The following is a 22,482-nucleotide window of genomic DNA, read 5'->3' as shown; positions in this document are numbered from 1 at the left end:
ATTAAAATGCTTTGGCAAAGAGAAATTTCCATTATTCTCAGTAGAAAAGAAAAACACAGGAGACCTACATCAGCAACTTTATTACTGATCTAGAGGAAGATAGCAAATAATCTATTAATTGGTTCATAACTAATTCTAAGTTGAGAATTGCTACAAATGCCACCAAGGACAGAGACATGGTACCACCAAGGAATGGAAGAGGGAAAGTAAAATTGAGTCAGGAGAGAAGCAAGTAGCATTCATGAAGTTAGCCTTGCCCTCCCCTTTAGAAGAGTCTTAAATTATCAAGCATAATTGATCTCAATAATATCTGCGTGGCAGAGAAACATATATTGGAGCTACTAAATGGTACTTTAATCCACATGTGTTCTGTGCTCAGTCGCTTCATTAATTTCTGACTCGTTGCAACGCTATGGACTGTAGTCTGTCAGGCTCCTCTGTCCATGGGATTTTACCAGGCAAGAATACTGAAATGGGTTGTCATGCTCTCCTCAAAGGAATCTTCCTGATCCAGGGATTGAACCCACATCTCCAGTGGCTCCTGCATTGCAGGTGGATTCTTTACCACTGAGCCACCAGGGAAGCCCTTAATCTACCTATGTTTCTGAAAATAAATAAGCGAAGAGGAAAAGAAAAACCTTTATATCATGCACTCATGTAATTAAATGAAATCTCATTTTTAGTAAAATTTGAAATTTACCCCAAAATAATAGGATGAGAATGCTTTTTGCACCATAAGTGAGTTATTTTTAAAAGATTCCACATTCCTCCTTCTTTTAGAAGAGGTGAATTGGACTCTGTCTCTTTATGTAGTTATACCTGTGGATAGTGTACCAGCTTCCTGTCCACACATGGCTGTTTGAAGCAGACAGAAAATCTGGATTGAACTCAGTTTGGAAAACACAGGGGAACATGGCATTTTATTGTTCTGCTGTCAGGATCCTGGCTTCTTCTGTCCGTCCCTCATGCCCCAGAGTACTGAGCAGCTGGCTCTGCAGCTGTGAACAGAGTCTGAGACCACCTCCCTGTGGGGCAGACATAAATCTTGCCAAAGGTATAGAAAATTTTTGGCTTGACTTTTCCGTTTCCAGATTCTTGCTGCAATTGGAGTATGATTTTCTCCATTAAACCCTTTTAGGTTTCTAAAATAAGTAGTTATTCAAATCAATAGTTTTGCCCTTCATATTCCTTGGAATAATTAGTTTTTTATCTACTAGAAAAGATTGAATTCATTCTATTGTGCTAGAAATGCTGGTAGCAAGCTGTCTTCCCAGCCTACAACCTGCTGCCCTTCAAAAGGTGGAACCAGACTTAGGCAAGATGATACGAGCTTTGATTTTGTTTACAATACCTATCTACTTACCCCTAGACCTGCTCACACACTTCTCATTCCTGGGGGTGGGCATTCCAAACTTGGAATGATCAGAAGTAAACTCTAAAATTCAGTCTAATTCCTGTTGATTCAATGGTGGGGCATAATTTGAATCCACCTTCACATAAGCCTTTAAGAAATACTAAAGAATTAGTATAGCCAACAAAGGTCCATCTAGTCAAAGCAATGGTTATTCCAGTAGTCGTGTATAGAGAGAGAGTCCCATACAGAGTCATGTATGTGAGAGTTGGACTATAAAGAAAGCTGAGTGCCAAAGAATTGATGCTTTTGAACTGTGATGTTGGAGAAGACTCTTGAGAGTCCCTTGGACAGCAAGGAGATCTAACCAGTCCATCCTAAAGGAGATCAGTCCTGAATATTCATTGGAAGGACTGGTGCTGAAACTGAAACTCCAATACTTTGGCTACCTGATGCGAAGAACTGACTCATTGGAAAAGACCCTGATGCTGGGCAAGATTGAAGGCAGGAGGAGAAGGGGCTGACAGAGGATGAGATGGTTGGATGGCAAAACCAACTTGATGGACATGAGTTTGAGTAAGCTCCAGGAGTGGCTGATGGACAGGGAGGCCTGGTGTGCTGTAGTCCATGGAGTCACAAAGAGTCAGACATGACTGAGTGATTGAACTGAACTGAACTGAATGAAAGAATACATGCAGTTCAAAACTGAGTAAATGTGTCATATTATCATTTGCCTAATTCTCAAAGTAACTTAAACAAATGGAATGACCTTTTCCTAGACAAGAAGAATATAATCCAATGGGAAGTTGATATCCATTTAACTTTGCCTGCATTACTCTCCCTGATTGTTTATTGCCCCATTGAGTGTGATATACTGACATCCATCCAGTGGATGGGGATTAGATCTTAAAGGAGAAATTATGACACTATTTGGGACTCTTAAGAAATGGCATGGCCATGATTCATCCTGCACACAGTCATTTCTTTTGATTGGCCTTGTTGAGACAAATTGTGTGAAGAATGAATGCAGATCCGAGTATAACTAAGGCTCTAATGTCATTGTTCTACTTTGCCAGGTGCGTTGTAGAAGATAAGAACTCAAAGGTGGCCTGGTTGAACCGTTCTGGCATCATTTTTGCTGGGCATGACAAGTGGTCTCTGGACCCTCGGGTTGAGCTGGAGAAACGCCATTCTCTGGAGTACAGCCTGCGAATCCAGAAGGTGGATGTCTACGATGAGGGTTCCTACACTTGCTCGGTGCAGACACAACATGAGCCGAAGACCTCCCAAGTTTACTTGATCGTGCAAGGTAAGGAGAAGATGGTAAAGGAGAGGCGGGCGGCAGAAAATAATCATGACATACAAAATACTCGAGTAATCCTTTCTGGAATAAAGGATTCGTTGTGGCAAATTCCAAATTCATTATGGCACTTTAGTATCTATTTTCTTTTTACATAGAAAAACTTTAAATGGGTATAGACTTTAAATAATAGAACTGAGGAGGATAAAGAAAAAGGAGTCTTGCCACTGTGAGTCAATAACTTGGTGAGAATGTTTTCTTTTAACCCTGAGTGTCATAACACACAGCAAAGACCACAGCTGTCCACAGAGACACAAGAACACACAGAATGCTTGGAACCATGTGAGGTCCACTTTTCCACACTGTTGGATACTGGATACTTTTGCTGAAGGTGTGATTTCTATCTGTCCTCAGTTTAAAGAATATCACTAATTATCTCTTTTTCTGATAGTAAATGTTATTTGGAAAAAATAAAAATTTCCAGAAGCCTTGGCATCCTCTCAGCTGGCTGGCTTTCTTTGTAGTTTGTATCTCTATTTCATGGCAAGTTATTTGTGAGCAAGTGCCGTGACGAAGATCTGCAAAATCATTGGGGATAATCTGCTTCCAGATTGGGGTTTCCAAGGGCACATCTGAGTCATGGTTTTACAGGATCAAAACCTTAAATGGCATACGCAAGCCCCGAAACTATAGCTCTCTTGGGGCCCTTTCCCCATAATTGCAGAATGAGAACAAAGCTGATCATCTGTACAGTTTTATTGCAAGCAGAGTCAAACCACTAGCAGTTTCAATCCATCTAAGAGGAAGGATCTAAGTACTAACAAATATTAGGGCTGTGTTCATGTATTCTTGATTTACAATGTTATGTAAATTTAATGCAAATTAGGCATGGCCCTAGGACTCCTGTCAAGATTCCAGTGCAGTCAGTTGTATGTGAAGTTTGACTGTAGCTTCTATTAATGTGTTATGGAATTGATTATTGCAGCATTTAAATTATTGCTCTCCCAACTCCTCTGATTAATAGATTGAAACCAGAGTAAAATACATCAGAGAGTACCTGTGCAGGGGTGGTTTAGTCATGTGACCTCTATCTTGGTCCATTTGCAATGGCTGACAGCTTCATTTTATTGCTTGTAGAAGGCATGTCTGCTGATTTGCGAAGTGCCTGTCACAGCACAGCACAAAGTCTTTTCCTTGTAGTTTAGAGGACAGCGCTTGAGTTCCTGAGTAAGAGACACCAGGGTTTGGATGTCAGGCAGTCCATTTAAGTGTGTAAACATAACTATAGATGTGTAAATATGTAAAAGGTTAACTTAGCAACTTCTTCAACACAGGCCTGCCCACAAGCGCACACACACTTCAAAACAAAAGGAAAATTTCTACCTCATTTAATGGCAAAGAGAGGGGGGATAATTAGTTTACTTAAGGTCCCTTAGAACAGATTTTATCTAATGACCAGCAACACATTATATTGTGAAATTCCTACACAATTTTAATACCTTCACAGTCTTTAATGTTATTGGAAACTCACTAGAGACCACAGCTAGAGAATGTATATTGTCCTACAAGGAAAAAAATTGGGCAATATGAGGATTACATCCCTTGGTTTCTAGATGAGGAAACAGAAGTTAATTAGGTTTAGCTTACTTGCTCAAGGTCACACAGAGAGTTCAGGGAGTAGTTTGGAACCAAGCAGACAAGGAATCAAATTGAAGCACATTCGACTGGAATGGGAATTTTTTTGCTGTGACTTTTTAAGAACTACCAAATTCCTATTTCAGAGAAGGCAATGGCAAACCACTCCAGTACTCTTGCCTGGAAAATCTCATGGATGGAGGAGCCTGGTAGGCTGCAGTCCATGGGGTCGCTAAGAGTCGGACACGACTGAGCGACTTCACTCTCACTTTTCACTTTCATGCATTGGAGAAGGAAATGGCAATCCACTCCAGTGTTCTTGCCTGGAGAATCCCAGGGATGGGGGAGACTCGTGGGCTGTTGTCTTTGGGGTCACGCAGAGTCGGATACAACTGAAGTGACTTAGCAGCAGCAGCAGCAGCAGCAGCAAATTCCTATTTGAGTTCTTAGTGCCAAGTGCCCAAAGCCCTTCCTCCTTTTTCCTCATTCATCTACGTACATTTTAGCTACTAACACAACAATCTTGAGAGAATTAGAGCTAGAACTAGGTCAGATCATGCTGCTTATACTTCCCTATTAAGTTATTGAGTTTAACTTAATACTAAGAGATGGAAAAGAACTATACAGTTGAGGTACTGTTTATTCATTATCTTGTTTGCTTCTAATAATGTTATTATGAAGTAGCTATTAATAACTTTATTATAAATATGAAAAAAGTTTGAAGTTCAGAAATGATAAGACTGCCCAAGGCTGCCTCTTGGCTTAGGACTGGGTTTCAAACCCATATCTGTTTGATTCAAGATATTATAGTATTTTCTTTTTAACCATACTGCTTTAAAAGAAAAAATGAGCAACAAAGCCTGTTCTTGTAAGGGCGATGATGAAAGGTTGCTTCCTCCTTGAACCTGAGTTATGAAGGGAGATGTTTTGGACAGTTATATGGATGCTGGCATTTGATATCTAGCACCAGATGGCTGATTCAATTCCCCTTAGAACGTTCAACTTTGTGATTATGTCAGTGGGTCCACCCCTTTACTGCTGTTTATTCACACTGCCTCCTTCTCCTTGCCTCCATTGTACATGTTTTCACCACATCAAAGATTCTGCCTATAGGCATGTCTGCCATCCTTCTTTCCTCCAATCCCACAGCACGTTCCTTCAAAATATAAGGGTCTTTTGAATTTTTCAAGTTCTTCCTTACTCACCATACATGCTTTCTGCAAATCCCACATAACTCGTTATTAAATAAATACTGTATTCTTTTTCTTTACCCAGTGGGGAAGTCACCTTTAGCTTAAAAATGCTGTGAGATATCACTGAAGAATAGTAGTTAAGAAAGTGGGGCGTCATATCTCAGTTTTCTTTCTTGCTTTAAATCAATTTTGGGGTAACCTATTTGGGGCTTCCCTGATAGCTCAGTTGGTAAAGAATCCACCTGCAATGGTGGAGACCCTGGTTTGATTCCTGGGTCAGCAAGATCCACTGGAGAAGAGATAGGCCATCCATTCCAGTATTCTTGGGCTTCCCTTGTGGCTCAGCTGGTAAAGAATCCACCTGCAATGGGGGAGACCTAGGTTCAATCCCTGGATTGGAAAGATCCCCTGAAGAAGGGAAAGACTACCCACTCCAGTATTCTGGCCTGGAGAATTCCATGGACTGTATAGAGCGTGGAGTTGCAAAGAGTCAGACACGACTGAGTGACTTTCACTTTCACTTGATTCTTCTAAGGCCTCAGTTCAGTTCAGTCACTCAATCGTGTCCGAATCTTTGCGATCCCATGGACTTCAGCACGCCAGGCTTCCCTGTCCATCACCAACTCCTGGAGCTTGCTCAAACTCATGTCCATTGAGTCAGTGATGCCATCCAACCATCTCATCCTCTTTGGCCCCTTCTCCTCCTGTGTCCAATCTTTTCCAGCATCAGGGTCTTTTCCAGTGAGTCGGCTCTTCACAGCAGGTGGCCAAAGTATTGGAGCTTCAGCTTCAGCATCAGTCCTTCCAATGAATATTCAGGACTGATTTCCTTTAGGATTGATTGTTTTGATCTCCTTGCTGTCCAAAGGACTCTCAAGAGTCATCTCCAACACCACAGTTCAAAAGCTTCAGTTCTTCAGTGCTCAGTTTTCTTTATAGTCCAATTATCACATCCATGCGTGATAGCTTTGACTGGATGGACCTTTGTTGGCAAAGTGATGTCTCTGCTTTTGAATGTGCTGTCTAGGTTTGTCATAGCTTTTCTTCCAAGGAGCCAGCATCTTTTAATTTCATAGCTGCAGTCACCATCTTTAGTCACTCTAAAGCTTGGTTTAATTTAAAGATCACGTGACCTAGGTAAGCCCCTAGCTTGTTTTCTGGAGATCATGTGTTCTCACCAAATAAGGTGATGATGGTGGTGGTGGTGGTGGTGGTGATGGTGATAATGATACTAATGATGATGATAACCACTGTGACAACAAGCAGGCTGCTGCTGCTGGAGTAACTCTCATGAGGCTCTCTTTGTCCTGGGTGCTTCCCAGAGTCCAACAACACCCTCCACTTGTTTCATGAGACCCTTGAGTAGGCTCTTTCAGCTGTTATTTGGGTTCCTTCAATGTATTTTCTTCAGTTGTCCTTTCCCTTAGCATCTAGTCTTGAACTTTACTTCTTTGGGCTTCTAAAGGGCTTCTTAGACCAGCATCACCTTTAAGTTTTTAGCTACTTTTAATAAGGATGTCTGAGGACAACACGCAGCGTGTATCGACAACACATAGAGAGTTTGGTAAGCTCTATTTTTGATTGGTGGTACACCCCACTCCACAATTTCTGATTAAGTCGTTCTGGAGATCAGGCCTGATAATTTGCACTCTCACACATCCTCATACCCTAGTTACACTTCTCACATTCCCAGGTGATAGTGATGCTGCTGGTGCTGGGGCCACACTTTAAGAGCCACTACTTTAAAAGTAGTATGTACATTAAGAACATCTAGGGAAATAATCCTGCATCATTTCATTCAATTTCAAATAATGCTACATCCCCTAATATTTAAACTATTCTTGGACATGAGATAGGAATAGTAGCTTGGAAAATAACTTGACTTTCATGATAACATCTTAGGTCCTCTAAGGCTTCTTACCTAGTCTAGTCCTATGGAAAGAAAATCTCTCCCTAAACTGTCCATTTCATGTATCAAAACTAAAACAAAACAAAACAAAACAAAACTGGTCGAGATATGCAAACTTCTCTAGACCTCAAAAATCTCAACTTTATAAATGTTTAAGTGTTTGTCCCCCTCACATTTCTCCTGTATCCCTCCATTTCTCCTGGAAATATATATATTCCTTTAATTAATATATATTTCCACAATGTGAATGACTTTTCAGTATCTCCAACATTTTCTCTCCTATTTTGGTGATTATTTTTCAGAGAGAAAGTAAGTTTTTTAAAAATCAGTTCATGAGAGTCATTACACAGAAAATAACCTGTGTTGAAATAAATATGCTTCATGGTTCGCTAAACTCAATCTTTAGCTAAATGACATCTCCACACATCTTCCTCATGAGGAACACAGGTGAAAGTTTTGCATCAGCAAATTCACAAATCAATAATGACCTTTGGGATCACTTGCGATTAGTGAAATTAAATTTTGCATCTGTAGAAGTCAGGCTATTCAAATACAAACATTCATTTGAGATACGTAATAAAAGATGGGACCCACTTCTAAAGCCAGATAGTTTGGTTCTTACACCACCTCCTTTACAGATTCTAAACTCAAAGATTGAGAAAACAATACCTTTCACTTAAATAATATAAATAAATTTATTTGGCATCCTTCCAATTAATAATGTCCATTTCTCTCCTAATGTTACCTTCCTTCCTATGATTTCCTATTTTTTTCTGCTTATGCCAGAGATGGAGACACTTGTGTTGAGGCAATATTTCTCTTTATCTGATCCTTGCATAAGCTGCAAAAAAGTCAAGAATTTGGTTTATTATACTTTACAAAATACAGATTGCTGAGAACCACTCCCAGAACAACTGAATTGGAAGGCTTGGGATTGTGGCCAAAATTTACAAGTGTGTTACGCTCTGCAGGTGCTTCGGATACATGTGGGAAAACCAAGAACCACTGTCGTGGCAATCTAAGCAATCAGTGAGAGGGGTTTGTTGCTGCCTGCCTGTTCATTTTCCTGTGTGACATGGCATCAAATTATATCTAAAACTCTGCAAAGCAGGTACTAGGGCCTTGTCATAGAAAAATTAAAAGTAAAAATAAATCTGTGGACTCATTGAATACAGAGATTAATCTCATCTTCTTGAGCCCTGGGAAAGGAGGCTCCAAAAACAAGGTAGGTTTTTAGCTGTAACATTAGGAATCTCCATGTGTATGTGAATACAAAGGACACCCTGTCATGATGTTATTTTTTAAACGTAGATCTTACTTATTAAATGTCTCATTCATTGTACCTTATAATATTTATCATGTTTTCAATGTATTTATTACATTGTTCTTGAGTCTGTTACCCATACTGGAATCATCATTTCCATGTTGCATCTTTTGCTTTCTTTTTATGCTATTCTCATTAACATTTTTAAAAATATTCATTTTATTTCATTAAGCCGATTAACAATGTTGTCATAATTTCAGGTTAACAGCAAAGGGACTCAACCATACATATGCATATATCTATTCTCCTGCAAACTCTCCTCCCAACAATATTTTTAAAATGTAAAAGTAAGATACTCATGCTTATTGAGTCAGTGATGCTATCCAACCATCTCATCCTCTTGCCCTCTTCTCTTCCTGCCCTCAATCTTTCCCAGCATCAGGGTCTTTTCCAGTGAGTCAGTTCTTTGTATCAGGTGGCAAAAATATTGGAATTTCAGCTTCAGCATCAATCCAATATTCAGGGTTGATTTCCTATAGGACTGACTGGCTTGATCTCCTTGCGTAATTACCTGAATTAAACCAATATAACTATGGAAAAAGTATGAAAGTTAACTCTTGTGAGACCCTGTGTGCTTTATCCTCACACTAAAATTTTCATATTTCCTGTATCTCATTAATCCAAGCATATCATATTGGCTTGCAATTGCATGTCTGTAGATGCTCTCTTAATTTAATACTTGAAAATTCAAATGTTGGGAAACAGTGTTTTCATGAATACTGGTCTAGAACTTATTGTTCCTAAGATTTAAATTCTTGGATGCATTTTGCAATCCTATCAGATCAGATCAGATCTGTCGCTCAGTCGTGTCTGACTCCTTGCGACCCCATAAATCGCAGCACCCCAGGCCTCCCTGTCCATCACCAACTCCCAGAGTTCACTCAGACTCACATCCATCGAGTCAGTGATGTCATCCAGCCATCTCATCCTCTGTCGTCCCCTTCTCCTCCTGCCCCCAATCCCTCCCAGCATCAGAGTCTTTTCCAATGAGTCAACTCTTCACATGAGGTGGCCAAAGTACTGGAGTTTCAGCTTTAGCATCATTCCTTCAAACATTCCTAATTCTGACTAATATCTATCCCAGAACTCAAAGCAGCCATCCTTTGACCTCTTTTAATTGCTCTCTTCTTTCCTTCTTTCATTAGTTCCTTTGTTCTCCCTTCCCTTTTGTCCCTCTTTCCCTTCCTTAATCAGTATCATGTTGCACTGATTATTTTTTAGTTTACCATCACCTACAAAATATTACACAAACTGTTTGCCACTGCATTCCAATTCAACTTAGCCTGGAGCTCAATACATCTTTTAAATGTTCTAATGAAATAAAGAATTTGAGACCATCTTTAGTTATATTTGATCTGAGGGATAATTCTGTTGATTATTGAATCTTACTGATTAACTAGAATTTCATTTGGATTTTATGTGCTGAAGTCTACTAATTTTCCTACTCTTCAGCTTAATTTTTCAGACAATAGCCTCTTGATTGGCTGTTATTAGGTCAGGATCAGACTTTAAGGACATCACTAATCACATCAGCAATCAGAGAGCCAGTGTAATGGGAAGAAGTGAAATTTTGGGGCTAAAATATTTGGGAATACTACCTCATGCAGTTTTAATTTGATAGTTCCTCTGCAGGAAGAACTTCAAGTCTTGTCTTAATCAGGCCCACCCGCTCATAATTAATTATGATCTCCAAGCTCTGTATACGTATTTGCAGTCCATCTTTTAGATATTTTTGGGCTTCCCAGGTGGCACTAGTGATAAAGAAACTGCCTGCCAATGCAGGAGATAAATGAGAAGTGAGTTTGATCCCTGAGTTGGGAAGATTTCCTGGAGGAGAGCATGACAACCCACTCCAGTATCCTTGCCTGGAGAATCCCATGGGCAGAGGAGCCTGGTGAGTTACAGTCCACAGAGTCACAAAGAGTCAGACACAGCTGAAGCGACTTAGCATGCATGCATTTTAGTTATTAAAATAAAGCCACTATTTACACCCACATACTTTCTGCTCCAACCTATATTTTGTCTTTCTTAAAGCTGAGAGAAGTAAAAGAAGAGAGAAAAAGTTATTTAGTACCCAGAGCTGAAGTGAAGTGACGTGAAAGTTGCTCAGTCATGTCTGACTCTTTGCTACCCCATGGACTATACAGTCCATGGAATTCTCTAGGCCAGAATATTGGAATGGGTAGCCGTTCCCTTGGTTCAGTGTAAAAACCCAGACTCCACGAAGGGAAGAGAGCTACTTGACGACAAAGACCAGTAAATTTTCAGCTCTATTTGAAGATGCAGTATATATTCTTGAATCATTATACCAATAACAATTTTAATAACTTTGGGTCAAGGTTTGATGGTGATTAGGAGGAATTTTGGAGTGGGGATTTATTCTACATTAGATCTGCATCTGCTAGTTTAGCTATATCCAGTCTATGCCACAGTTATTTTTATTTGCATTTACATAATATCTGTGTGGTTACTAGTACACGGGGTTTTTTGCTTTTGTGGGGAGAGGGTTCTTTTTGGTAGTGTATAGAAAACATAAATGCCACAGATGACAATTTATTGTGGCATACAGTACTATTTGAAAATACTTGAAATAGTAGTTTTCCTTATCTTAATAGGTAAAATTCTGTGTAAAAACTAGCACATCTCTGTGCTAGTAACCACACAGATATCTTAATGTAGAATAAATCCCCACTCCAAAATTTAAAGACATTTAAAAAAAAATCATATACCTAAAATAGACAGGGAGGCCTGGCGTGCTGTGATTCATCAGGTCGCAAAGAGTCGGACACGACTGAGCGACTGAACTGAACTGAAAAGTCAAGAAAGATGACACATATCTTTTTCAATATATGTGTATTTTCATCACTTAAGTTTGCTATAAATAGGCAACAATGAGATGATTGAGTTTTCTTTAAAGTTTGTCAAAGCCTAGGTCTGCCTCAGTGACAAAGGACGCTAAAAACGATAAGACCTTTTTCCTTCTTTTTAGTGAGAAAAACTATTAGGTAAGTTTGAATGTAGTGGGAGAGCAGCCCCAGCCTGTGCCCAGTTCTATCCAAGGAATGTTTCTAAGGGGGTTGGGGACACTCTATAGAAAGACTGGCCTGTAATCTTCATATGTCAAGGTCGTGAAAGTCTAAAGAGACAGAAGAAATACTCAGTTTATCATAATATGTTCAGCCCCTCAGTTGTGTCCGACTCCTTGTGACCCCATGAACTGCAGCATGCCAGGCTCCCCTGTCCTTCACCATCTACCAGACATTGCTCAAACTCATGTCCATTGAGTCTGTGATGCCATCCAACAGTCTCATCCTCTGTTACCCACTTCTCCTCCTGCCATCAATCTTTCCCAGCATCAGGGTCTTTTCCAGTGAGTTGGCTTTTCGAATCAGGTGGCCAAAGTATTGGAACTTCAGCTTCATCATCGGTCCTTCCAATGAACATTCAGGGTTTCCTTTAGGACTGACTGATGTAACCTCCTTGTAGTTCAAGCAAGAGACTCTCAAGAGAGTCTTCACCAGCACAACAATTTGAAAGCATCAATTCTTTGGCGCTCAGCCTTCTTTATGGTCCAACTCTCACATCCATATATGACTACTGGAAAAACCATAGCTTTAACTATATGGACCTTTGTGAGCAAAATGATTTCTCTGCTTTTTAATATGCTGTCTACGTTTGTCATAGCTTTTCTTCCAAGAATCACGTGTCTTTTAATTTCATTGCTGCAGTCACTGTCTGCAGTGATTTTGGAGCCCAAGAAAAGAAAATGTCACCGTTTCCATTGGTTCCCCATCTATTTGCCATGAAGTGATGGGATTGGATGTAACAATCTTCAGTTTTTGAATGTTGAGTTTTAAGCCAGTTTTTTCACTCTCTTCTTTTGCCCTCATCAAGAGGCTCTTTAGCTCCTCTTCACTTTCTGCCATTGGAGTGGTATCATCTGCATATCTGAGGTTGTTGATATTTCTCCTGGCAGTCTTGATTCCAGCTTGTGATTCATCCAGCCTGGCATAATATGATACTGGATATAATATACTATCTTACATTGATCATTTTGCTAGAAAAGACTGTGTTGTGACAATTGACAAAACTTGAATAGAGTTGCTGTGTGAAGAGTATATGGGAGGTCTTTGTATTGATCCTGTAATTTTTCTGCAAATTTGAAATTATTTTAAAAGAAAACTAAAAACAGACACAATAATATTTAAGGTGGGTATCAGGATTTAATATTGTCCTTGTGCTCATTTGCTAAGTTGTTAAGGTGGGTATCAGGATTAAATATTAGTGAATAAATTAAAAATTACAAAATCACAATTAAAATTAAATTTTAATAAATAAAAAATGTAATCAAAATTATACGGTGTTGAATATTGAATAATCAAACAAGATTTTAAGCATACATAATTATAAAAAGTTATGAATAAGATATATTACATCAAAAAGTCAGAGGAGAAACTTTATAAGATAATCCCAATAACCAACACAAATACCTATGATATAATTCAAATAACTTATATTATTTTGTTAAATACTCACACATATGAACTAAATAGGGTCTCTTTTTTAACATGAGAAAGATAGGTCGCCTCAATAATAATTAATTCAGGAATAAGATGGGGATACCAATGATCATTTTATTAAATTATTCTGGAAGTTTTAGTTAATGCAATTGGACAAAAAAAATTAAAAGATTTAGTTGTGGGGAATAAAAGAAAGAAACTTAACTATAATCTAGCTAAAGTGATTACTAATTTTAGAAAACCCTTATAAACTAATGACCAAAAATATTAGTACTAGTATTAGTTCTATATAGTACTAATAGTACTAAAAATATTATTCCTAATAGCAGTTTGATAAGTTGTCCAATTATCTGAAGAAACATGTAAAATTACTAATTTTTATATTTGGTTATAATAAGTGTTTACAAAATATACTATAAAATGCCTGCTCACAAAGCCTTAATAATATAAAAAGCATTTAAGAATAAATTAAATAAACAGTGTGGAGAACCTAAAAGCAAAAATTGATATCATTTTACTTGGCAGGAAAGAAGTTCTTTTGTCTTTGTCTGTTTCATTGGTATTGCTACTTAATTGGAAAGGAGATACCTTGTTCTTTTATTTCATTCTTTTAAACCTTTTATGTTGTGTTGGGGGTAGCTGATTAACAATGTCACATTAGTTTCAGGTAAAAAGTAAAGGGGACAGCCATACAAAAATAATTTATTTGTGAATGGCAACACAAATAATGAGAAATGACAATTTTCCCCAAGATAAATATAAATTTTATACACCTAAAAATTACTCAGGGGAGTTTTTGATTGAAATTATACTTAATTTGTCAAATTAATTATAAAGAATAAATGGACATAGTCAATACACTTTTATAAATTGTTTTATTGGGACAGGAATTCTGCTCTACTTCTATGTATTAACATCTTTTGTAAAGCTATTCATAAATGACCAAGTGGCTGGATATAAATGAAATGCATAAACATTACAACATATACCATACACTGCTGCTGCTGCTGCTAAGTTGCTTCAGTCGTGTCCGACTCTGTGTGACCCCAGAGACGGCAGCCCACCAGGCTCCCCCGTCCCTGGGATTCTCCAGGCAAGAACACTGGAGTGGGTTGCCATTTCCTTCTCCAATGCATGAAAAGTGAAAAGTGAAAGTGAAGTCGCTCAGCGACCCCATGGACTGCAGCCCACCAGGCTCCTCCGTCCATGGGATTTTCCAGGCAAGAGTACTGGAGTGGGGTGCCATTGCCTTCTCTGATACCATACACTAGATCTAGCTTTATTTAAAATCATGGGAAAAAGTATGCTTATTCAACAGATGATTTTGAATAATTAAAGAAAAAGTAAATACTTGTACTTACTGAACAACCACTCATGAAAATTAATACCAGATCCCTTAAAGATTTAAAAGTAGAAAATAAAGGGAAAAGGAAAACTGACAGTTTTATATCTCCCTGTTGAGAGTGTAAATTAGTGGAAACTTTGCATAGAGGAACATAGAGATGTCTTTCAAATAAAAGAAAAACCAAAAAGGACCATCAATAAATATGTATGTAAACAGAGTTGTTGTGCTGTTGTTCAGTCACTAAGCTGTGTCCTACTCTTAGGGACCTCATGGACTGCAGCACGCCAGGCTTCCCTGTCCTTCACTATCTCCTGGACTTTGCTCAAATTCATATCCATTTAGTCGATGATACCATCAAACAGGGTTAAGAAAGCCTTCTTAGAATCCCAGGGATGAGGGAGCCTGGTGGGCTGCCGTCGGTGGGTTCGCATAGAGCCAGACACGACTGAAGTGACTTAGCAGTAGCAGCAGCAGCATAAAAACAAGTGAAAAAAAAAAGCATAAAGGAAAAAAAGAATAAATTTCACTATAAATATATAAATATCTAAAATTAAGATGAGGAATAAAGTGATTTTAAAACAAAATAGGTAACAGATAAAATCTTAATGTCATCAGTTTAAGAATTTCAATAAATAGGAATAAAATCAGTACAGAAAATATGACTAAGATTTGTTTAAGGACATAAATTGCCAATTTACAAAAGGATCATTGAAAATAGAGAACATCTGGAAAACTGTTAAACTGCCATTATAATCAAGAATATATAAAGTAAAACAACAATAAATTATTATTTTTGCACCCATAATACTGGGAAAGGGTTAATGTAGATAGAATATGGCTAGCCAGAATTGGCAAGTCAGTAGGAAAACTGACACTTTTATAGCTCCCTGCTGAGAGTGTAAATGAGTAGAAACTTCACCAGAGTAGTGTAGGCCTAGAGTAATGTAGTAATGTAGGGCTCTATCCATCATGATTTTCAACTATGTTTGTATCATTTGACCTAATAACTCCACTTCTGAAAATGTGTAAAAAGAAAATCCTCTGAAATGGAAGTACAGATTTTTGTACAAAGTGTTCATCAGAGAATTATTTTTCAATGAATTCTGGAAAGCACCTGAAATATATCAGAATATGGAATGAGGAAGTAAACTTGAGTCATTTCATAGAAAGAAATGCTATTATAATGCACATTAGAATGCCTGACATTCAAACCTCTTCCCTGTGTTTAGGAATTTCTCTTTCAGTATTGTTGGAATGTAGACGTTACTACCGGAGAAGGCACTGACACCCCACTCCAGTACTCTTGCCTGGAAAATCCCATGGACAGAGGAGCCTGGTGGGCTGCAGTCCATGGGGTCGCTAAGAGTCGGACACGACTGAGCGACTTCACTTTCACTTTTCACTTTCATGCATTGGAGAAGGAAATGGCAACCCACTCCAGTGTTCTTGCCTGGAGAATCCCAGGGACAGGGGAGCCAGGTAGGCTGCCGTCTATGGGGTCACACAGAGTTGAACACGACTGAAGTGACTTAGCATAGCATAGACGTTACTACCCAGAGTGAAAGCTGAAATGAAATTGAGATACCCTCAAAACTAGGGCTTAAACCTAATATTCAGCCTTGAAACTCCACTGCATTTGCCTCAGGCTCAGAATTGTTAGTACAAATTACTGATACAAGAAACTCAGGACCAAAGAGAATCTATTCAGGCAGTTGGTGACATTCATAAGTGAGTTTATCTATGCTATGCTATGCTAAGTCACTTCAGTCGTGTCCGACTCTGTGTGACCCCATAGACGGCAGCCTACCAGGCTTCCCCGTCCCTGGGATTCTCCAGGCAAGAACACTGGAGTGGGTTGCCATTTCCTTCTCCAATGCATGCAAGTGAAAAGAGAAAGTGAAGTCGCTCAGTCGTGTCTGATTCTGTGTGACCCCATGGACTGCAGCCTACCAGGCTCCTCCATCCATGGGATTTTCCAGGCAAGAGTACTGGAGTGGGGTGCCATTGCCTTCTCCGGAGTTTATCTAGTAGTGGCTGTATGTCTGATGTTCTGTTAAGACCTGCATCTAGAACCATGCTGTCAGTGGTGAGAGCTATGTCATCTCATGTTCAGATTCAACAGCAGTCATTCTTGCCTCATTAAACTTTTTGGTCTTAATTCTGGTTTTACATGCTTCCTGGTTGCAATGGCAGGCACAGGAGAACTAGAGATGCTTTCTCTTTATTCCAATTAAGAACTCTGACTTAGGAATCTAAGCAACCATTAACTACCGTGCTTTATAAAACATGATTTATAAGACATTTTATTATGTAATAAACATATTTGCAATGTATGGTTAATTGAAGTGGCAGATTACAAAACAGTATAATCCATAACCTTAATTTTATAAACTAGAATAAATATACAGCTTACACCATATGCATTTGTACATTCACTGGGAAAGTAAATAAAATGAAATATACCAAAATAGTTTTATATTAATTTTTCAAATATTGATTTTAAGGGTAAAGTTGTATTGCTTAGTTTCCAGTTTTATTATATGTACATGTATTATATCTATAAAATTGTTTATGAATCATCAAAATAATAAAGTCATGATTATTGAAAGGACAGGCTTTCATAAAATTTTTCAGAGAGCAGAATTTCTTTGTCAACTTCCACCCCCATTTTATTTTCCCTTTTATTTATCATTTCTCCTTCAGTTCTCCTTTATTCTCTCACCTAAGTGTTCTATCTTTTCTATATGGTGGAAGCAGTCATAAAATTGTTTATTCTAAAATGATAAGGCCTTAATTTCTTATACTTTCAAAGACATATATTCTTTTTAAAAAAGATATTATAAAGATAATGCTGTGTTGTTGTTGTTCAGTCACTCAGTCGACTCTTTGCAATCCCATGGACTGCAGCATGCCAGGCTTCCCTGTCCTGCACTATCTCCCTGAGTTTGCTCAAACTCATGTCCACTGAGTCGGTGATGCCATCCAATCATCTCATTCTCTGTCGCCTCCTTCTCCTGCCCTCAGTCTTTGCCAGCATCAAGGTCTTTTCCAATGAGTCAGCTCTTTGCATCAGGTGGCCAAAATATCGGCGCTTCAGTTTCAGCTTCAGTCCTTCCAGTGAATATTCGGGTTAATTTCCTTTAGGATTGACTGATTTGATCTCTTTGCTGTCCAAGGGCTTCTGAAGAGTCTTCTCCAGCACCACAGTTTGAAAGCATCAGTTCTTCAGTGCTCAGTGTTCTTTATGGTCCAATTCTCACATTCATACATGACTCCTGGAAAAACCACAGCTTTGACTATATGGATCTTTGTTTGCAAAGTGATGTCTGTGCTTTTTAATACACTGGCTAGGTTTTGTCATAGCTTTTCTTTCAAGGAGCAAGAGTCTTTTATTTTCTTGGCTGGAGTCACCATCTGTAGAAATTTTGGAACCCAAGAAAATAATCTGTCACTGTTTCCATTGTTTTTCCATCTATCTGCCATGAAGTGATGGGACTGGATGCCATAGTCTTAGTTTTTTGAATGTTGAATTTTATTACAAACTCTTGGAAAAGAGAAACAAAACATTTTATGTGAGAAGGACTTTGTCAGTCTCCTCAGATCAAGTAAAATTGTAGCATAAACAATTTCCATTATAAAATTTATAAATCCCATCCTGATTTCAAAACAAACAAATAAAAAAAAACAACCCCATAATCAAACAAAACTCCAACTATCTGGATTTCCTGTAAGCTGCTTCAACTGTGTGCTTGCTTCAAGCAAAGAACTAAAGAATCTCTTGATAAAAGTGAAAGAGGAGAGTGAAAAAATTGGCTTAAAACCCAACATTCAGAAAAGTAAGATCATGGCATCCAGTCCCATCACTTCATGGCAAATCAGTTGAGTTCAGTTCAGTCGCACAGTCATGTACAACTCTTTGCGACCCCATGAACCGCAGCATGCCAGGCCTCCCTGTCCATCACCCACTCCTGGAGTTTACTCAGAATCATGTCCACTGAGTCAGTGATGCCATCTAACCGTCTCAATCTCTGTCGTCCCCTTCTCCTCCCACCCTCAATCTTTCCCAACGTAAGTGTCTTTTCAAATGAGTCAGCTCTTGACATAAGGTGGCGAAAATATTGGAGTTTCAGCTTCAACATCAGCCCTTCCATTGAACACCCAGGACTGATTTCCTTTAGGATGTACTGCTTGGATCTCCTTGCAGTCTAAGGGACTCTCAAGAGTCTTTTCCAACACCTCAGTTCAAAAGCATCAATACTTCTACACACAGCTTTCTTCATAGTCCAACTCTCACATGTATACATGACTACTGGAAAAACCACAGCCTTGATGAGAAACATTTGTTGACAAAGTAATGTCTCTGCTTTTGAATATGCTACCTAGGTTGGTCATAACTTTCCTTCCAAGGATTAAGCGTCTTTTAATTTCATGGCTGCAATCACCATCTGCAGTGATTTTGGAGCCCCAAAAAATAAAGTCAGCCACTGTTTCCCCATCTATTTGCCATGAAGTGATGGGACTGGATGCCATGATCTTAGTTTTCTGAATGTTGAGCTTTAAGCCAACTTTTTCACTCTCCTCTTTCACTTTCATCAAGAGGCTCTTTAGTTCTTCTTCGCTTTCTGCCATAAGGGTGCTGTCATCTGCATATCTGAGGTTATTGATATTTCTCCTAGCAATCTTGATCCCAGATTGTGCTTCCTCCAGCCCAGCGTTTCTCATGATGTACTCTGCATATAAGTTAAATAAGCAGGGTGACAATATACAGCCTTGACGTACCTCTTTTCCCATTTGGAATCAGTCTGTTGTTCCATGTCCAGTTCTAACTGTTGCTTCCTGACCTGCATACAGATTTCTCAAGAGGCATGTCAAGTGGTGTGGTATTCCCATCTCTTTCAGAATTTTTCATAGTTTACTTTGATCTACACAGTCAAAGGCTTTGTCATAGTCAATAAAGCAGAAATAGATGTTTTTCTGGAACTCTCTTGCTTTTTCGATGATCCAGCAGATGTTGGCAATTTGATCTCTGGTTCCTCTGCCTTTTCTAAAACCAGCTTGAACATCTGGAAGTTCACGGTTCACGAATTGCGGAAGCCTGGCTTGGAGAATTTTGAGGATTACTTTGCTAGCATGTGAGAAGAGTGCAATTGTGCAGTAGTTTGAGCATTCTTTGGCATTACCTTTCTTTGGGATTGGAATGAAAACTGACCTTTTCCAGTCCTGTGGCCACTGCTGAGTTTTCCCAATTTGGTAGCATACTGAGTGCAGCACTTTCACAGCATCATCTTTTAGGATTGGAAATAGCTCAACTGGAATTCCTTCACCTCCAGTAGCTTTGTTAGTAGTGATGCTTTCTAAGGCCGACTTGACTTCACATTCCAGGATGTCTGCCTCTAGGTGAGTAATTACAGCATCATGAATAGATGGGGAAATAATGGAAACAGTGAGAGATTTTTGGGGGGAGGCTCCAAAATCATTGCAGATGGTGACTGCAGCCATGAAATTAAAAGACACTTGCTCCTTGGAAAAAAAATTATGACCAAAATAGACAGCATGTAAAAAAGCAGAGACATTACTTTGCTAACAAAAGTCCATCTAGTCAAAGCTCTGGTTTTTCCAGTAGTCATGTATGGATGTCAGAGTTGGACTATAAAGAAAGCTGAGCACCGAAGAATTGATGCTTTTGAACTGTGCTGTTGGAGAAAACTCTTGACAGTCCCTTGCATGCAAGGAGGTCAAACCAGTCAATTCTTGAGGAAATCAGTCCTGGATTTTCATCAGAATAACTGATCCTGAAGCTGAAGCTCCAGTACTTTGGCCACTAGATGCGAAGAGCTGACTCATTGGAAAAGACCCTGATGCTGGGAAAGATTGAAGGCAGTAGGAGAAGGGGACGACAGAGGATGAAATGGTTGGGTGGTGTCACTGACTCAATGGACATGAGTTTGAGTGAGCTCTGGAAGTTGGTGATGGACAGGGAGGTCTGGCATGCTGCAGTCCATGGGGTTACAAAGAGTCAGACACGACTGAGTGACTGAACTGACTGATACTGAGGCCTGTTTACCCAGGCTGGAGCCCACAGTCTGACATTTTGGTGGCTTCCTTACTGGCACCCTGAGTTCAAGTCTATTTGATCTTATCTGTTTGATCTTGTTATTATCTAATCATAAGATCTTATGATCTTTACCTCTCCAGTAACTTGCATATTCCTTTTCTCACTCTCATCTAAAGGTATCTAGAAAATGGGACCTCATAAGATTTCAGTAAGTACCTTCCAAAGTCATCCTAACTTCAGCTGATTTCTCATGCTTTTTGGAAATCTCTCCATACATCCCTTGCTGCTTTTCAGCTCAATGGCTTAAAACAACTTTTGTTAGTCTTATTTTGTATTTATGACCTCCCACTGTTCCTCCTTTTTCAAGAACCAGTCCTCTTCTATCATTCTCTTTGACTTCTATTCAGGCACACAGCTAAGGACTCTTTTTTCTTGCACTTTCTTTTCTCCTTATTTCCTGAAATGCCCTGTTCTAGGGTTCCTTCTGTCTCTCAGACTATGTCAGCTTGAAATCCTTTAGGTGTATGATTTCATTTTACTGTATTCTTCATGAGACCTATCCTTGCTTCTTCTTCCGTTCTAGGTTCTATCCTTTGATGACCTCATCTTTGATGTAATATCTGTATAATTTGATTCTAAGTCTCCATTGCCAGCCTTGCCCTTTAAGTGGGATGGAGAGGATGGGAAATCCTGCTGTAAAATACTTCGTGAACATTTCTATCTTCATATTTATTGTGTCAAATCAAAATTAATCTTTCCCTCCAAAGCATCCCTTCTCTTTCTTCTGATTTCCTTATATCTGATGATGGCATAATTGATCTCCCTGAAAGCAGGGTTATTTATTACTGACCCATCCCCATCTGTCTCTTTCATTCAATCAGTTGCACCCTGTGTGTGTCATGCTTTCTTACCTTTTCTAATTTAGACCCTCATTACCTCTTTCCTATATTTTTTCAAGAAAAGTTGTATTTCTTGTTCCCACTTTTCTGTATTCTAAATTGTCCTACCTATCCCTTCTAGATATTTGTGAACTAGAGTTCTGATATTGGCATTCTTTGTCTCAAAACTTTCAACTTCTAACATCAACACAGAACAGTCTACCTAGGAATGATTTTTCCTAACATATTATTCCAAGAAAATTTCTCCCTCTGTGCATACTCTATCCCTGGATAATCAAACTTTTCTCTGAAGTTTTGCAAGTAGAATTAGTCTGTCATGAAATGTGAGAAGGGGATTCCATGCAGAATTAGGGTATGTAGCCATTGAGCCAGACTTTGGTGGGAAAAGAGGGATGGGAAATAAGAGGCATCAGAGTTGCATGGAGCCTTGCAGCTGTGGTCGGGCTTGGCTTTTGCAGGAAGAAATGCAGATATTTCAGGTGTGTTAGAAATCAATCGACAATTTTAAGCTAGGGAATAACAGGTCCTGGATGAGGGGTTAAAAATCACCCTGCACACTCTATGTAGGGTGGTTTCTACAGATCATGGCTCATTTGATCTTACCATCTACCAGCAAGCTCTCTCCTTTCTAACACTGGAAGCACTTTGTTTCTCTTTGAACACATATCACATTTCACTTTATAACATGGCTATTTGAATATACATCTTATCTCCTTTACAGGTATATACTCCCAGCATGCACAGCTGTGCTTTGTTTCTCTTTGAAACCACACAGAACTTCAGAAAATAGAAGGTTCAAAAGTATGGGATAATGGATTAATGATGGTCTTACTTTCTAACAGTAATATCCAGGTTCACAAGGGAGTAACATCCCCCTTCAAATTGGATGATGAAATCATGTCAACGACGTTGAGAGTTGATGAAAATCCTAGTCTTTATTCATTGTGATTC

At 38.9% G+C, this 22,482-nt stretch overlaps 1 protein-coding gene across 2 annotated transcripts in view; it reads left to right on the top strand.

Moving 5' to 3' along the window:
* The window catches only part of LSAMP (limbic system associated membrane protein), a 634,880-nt gene that overhangs the window by 313,413 nt on the left and 298,985 nt on the right, over nucleotides 1-22,482 (top strand). For both annotated transcript variants that reach the window (XM_070788402.1, XM_019984807.2), the window contains exon 2: nucleotides 2,428-2,660. In XM_070788402.1, the coding sequence (XP_070644503.1) occupies nucleotides 2,428-2,660 (233 nt within the window). The remainder of the gene's footprint in view (nucleotides 1-2,427; nucleotides 2,661-22,482) is intronic.

Source organism: Bos indicus, chromosome 1 (assembly GCF_029378745.1).
Source record: "Bos indicus isolate NIAB-ARS_2022 breed Sahiwal x Tharparkar chromosome 1, NIAB-ARS_B.indTharparkar_mat_pri_1.0, whole genome shotgun sequence".
Classification (NCBI taxonomy): domain Eukaryota; kingdom Metazoa; phylum Chordata; class Mammalia; order Artiodactyla; family Bovidae; genus Bos; species Bos indicus.
Note: the sequence above shows the minus strand (reverse complement) of the source record. Positions and strands in the feature narration are given on the sequence as shown.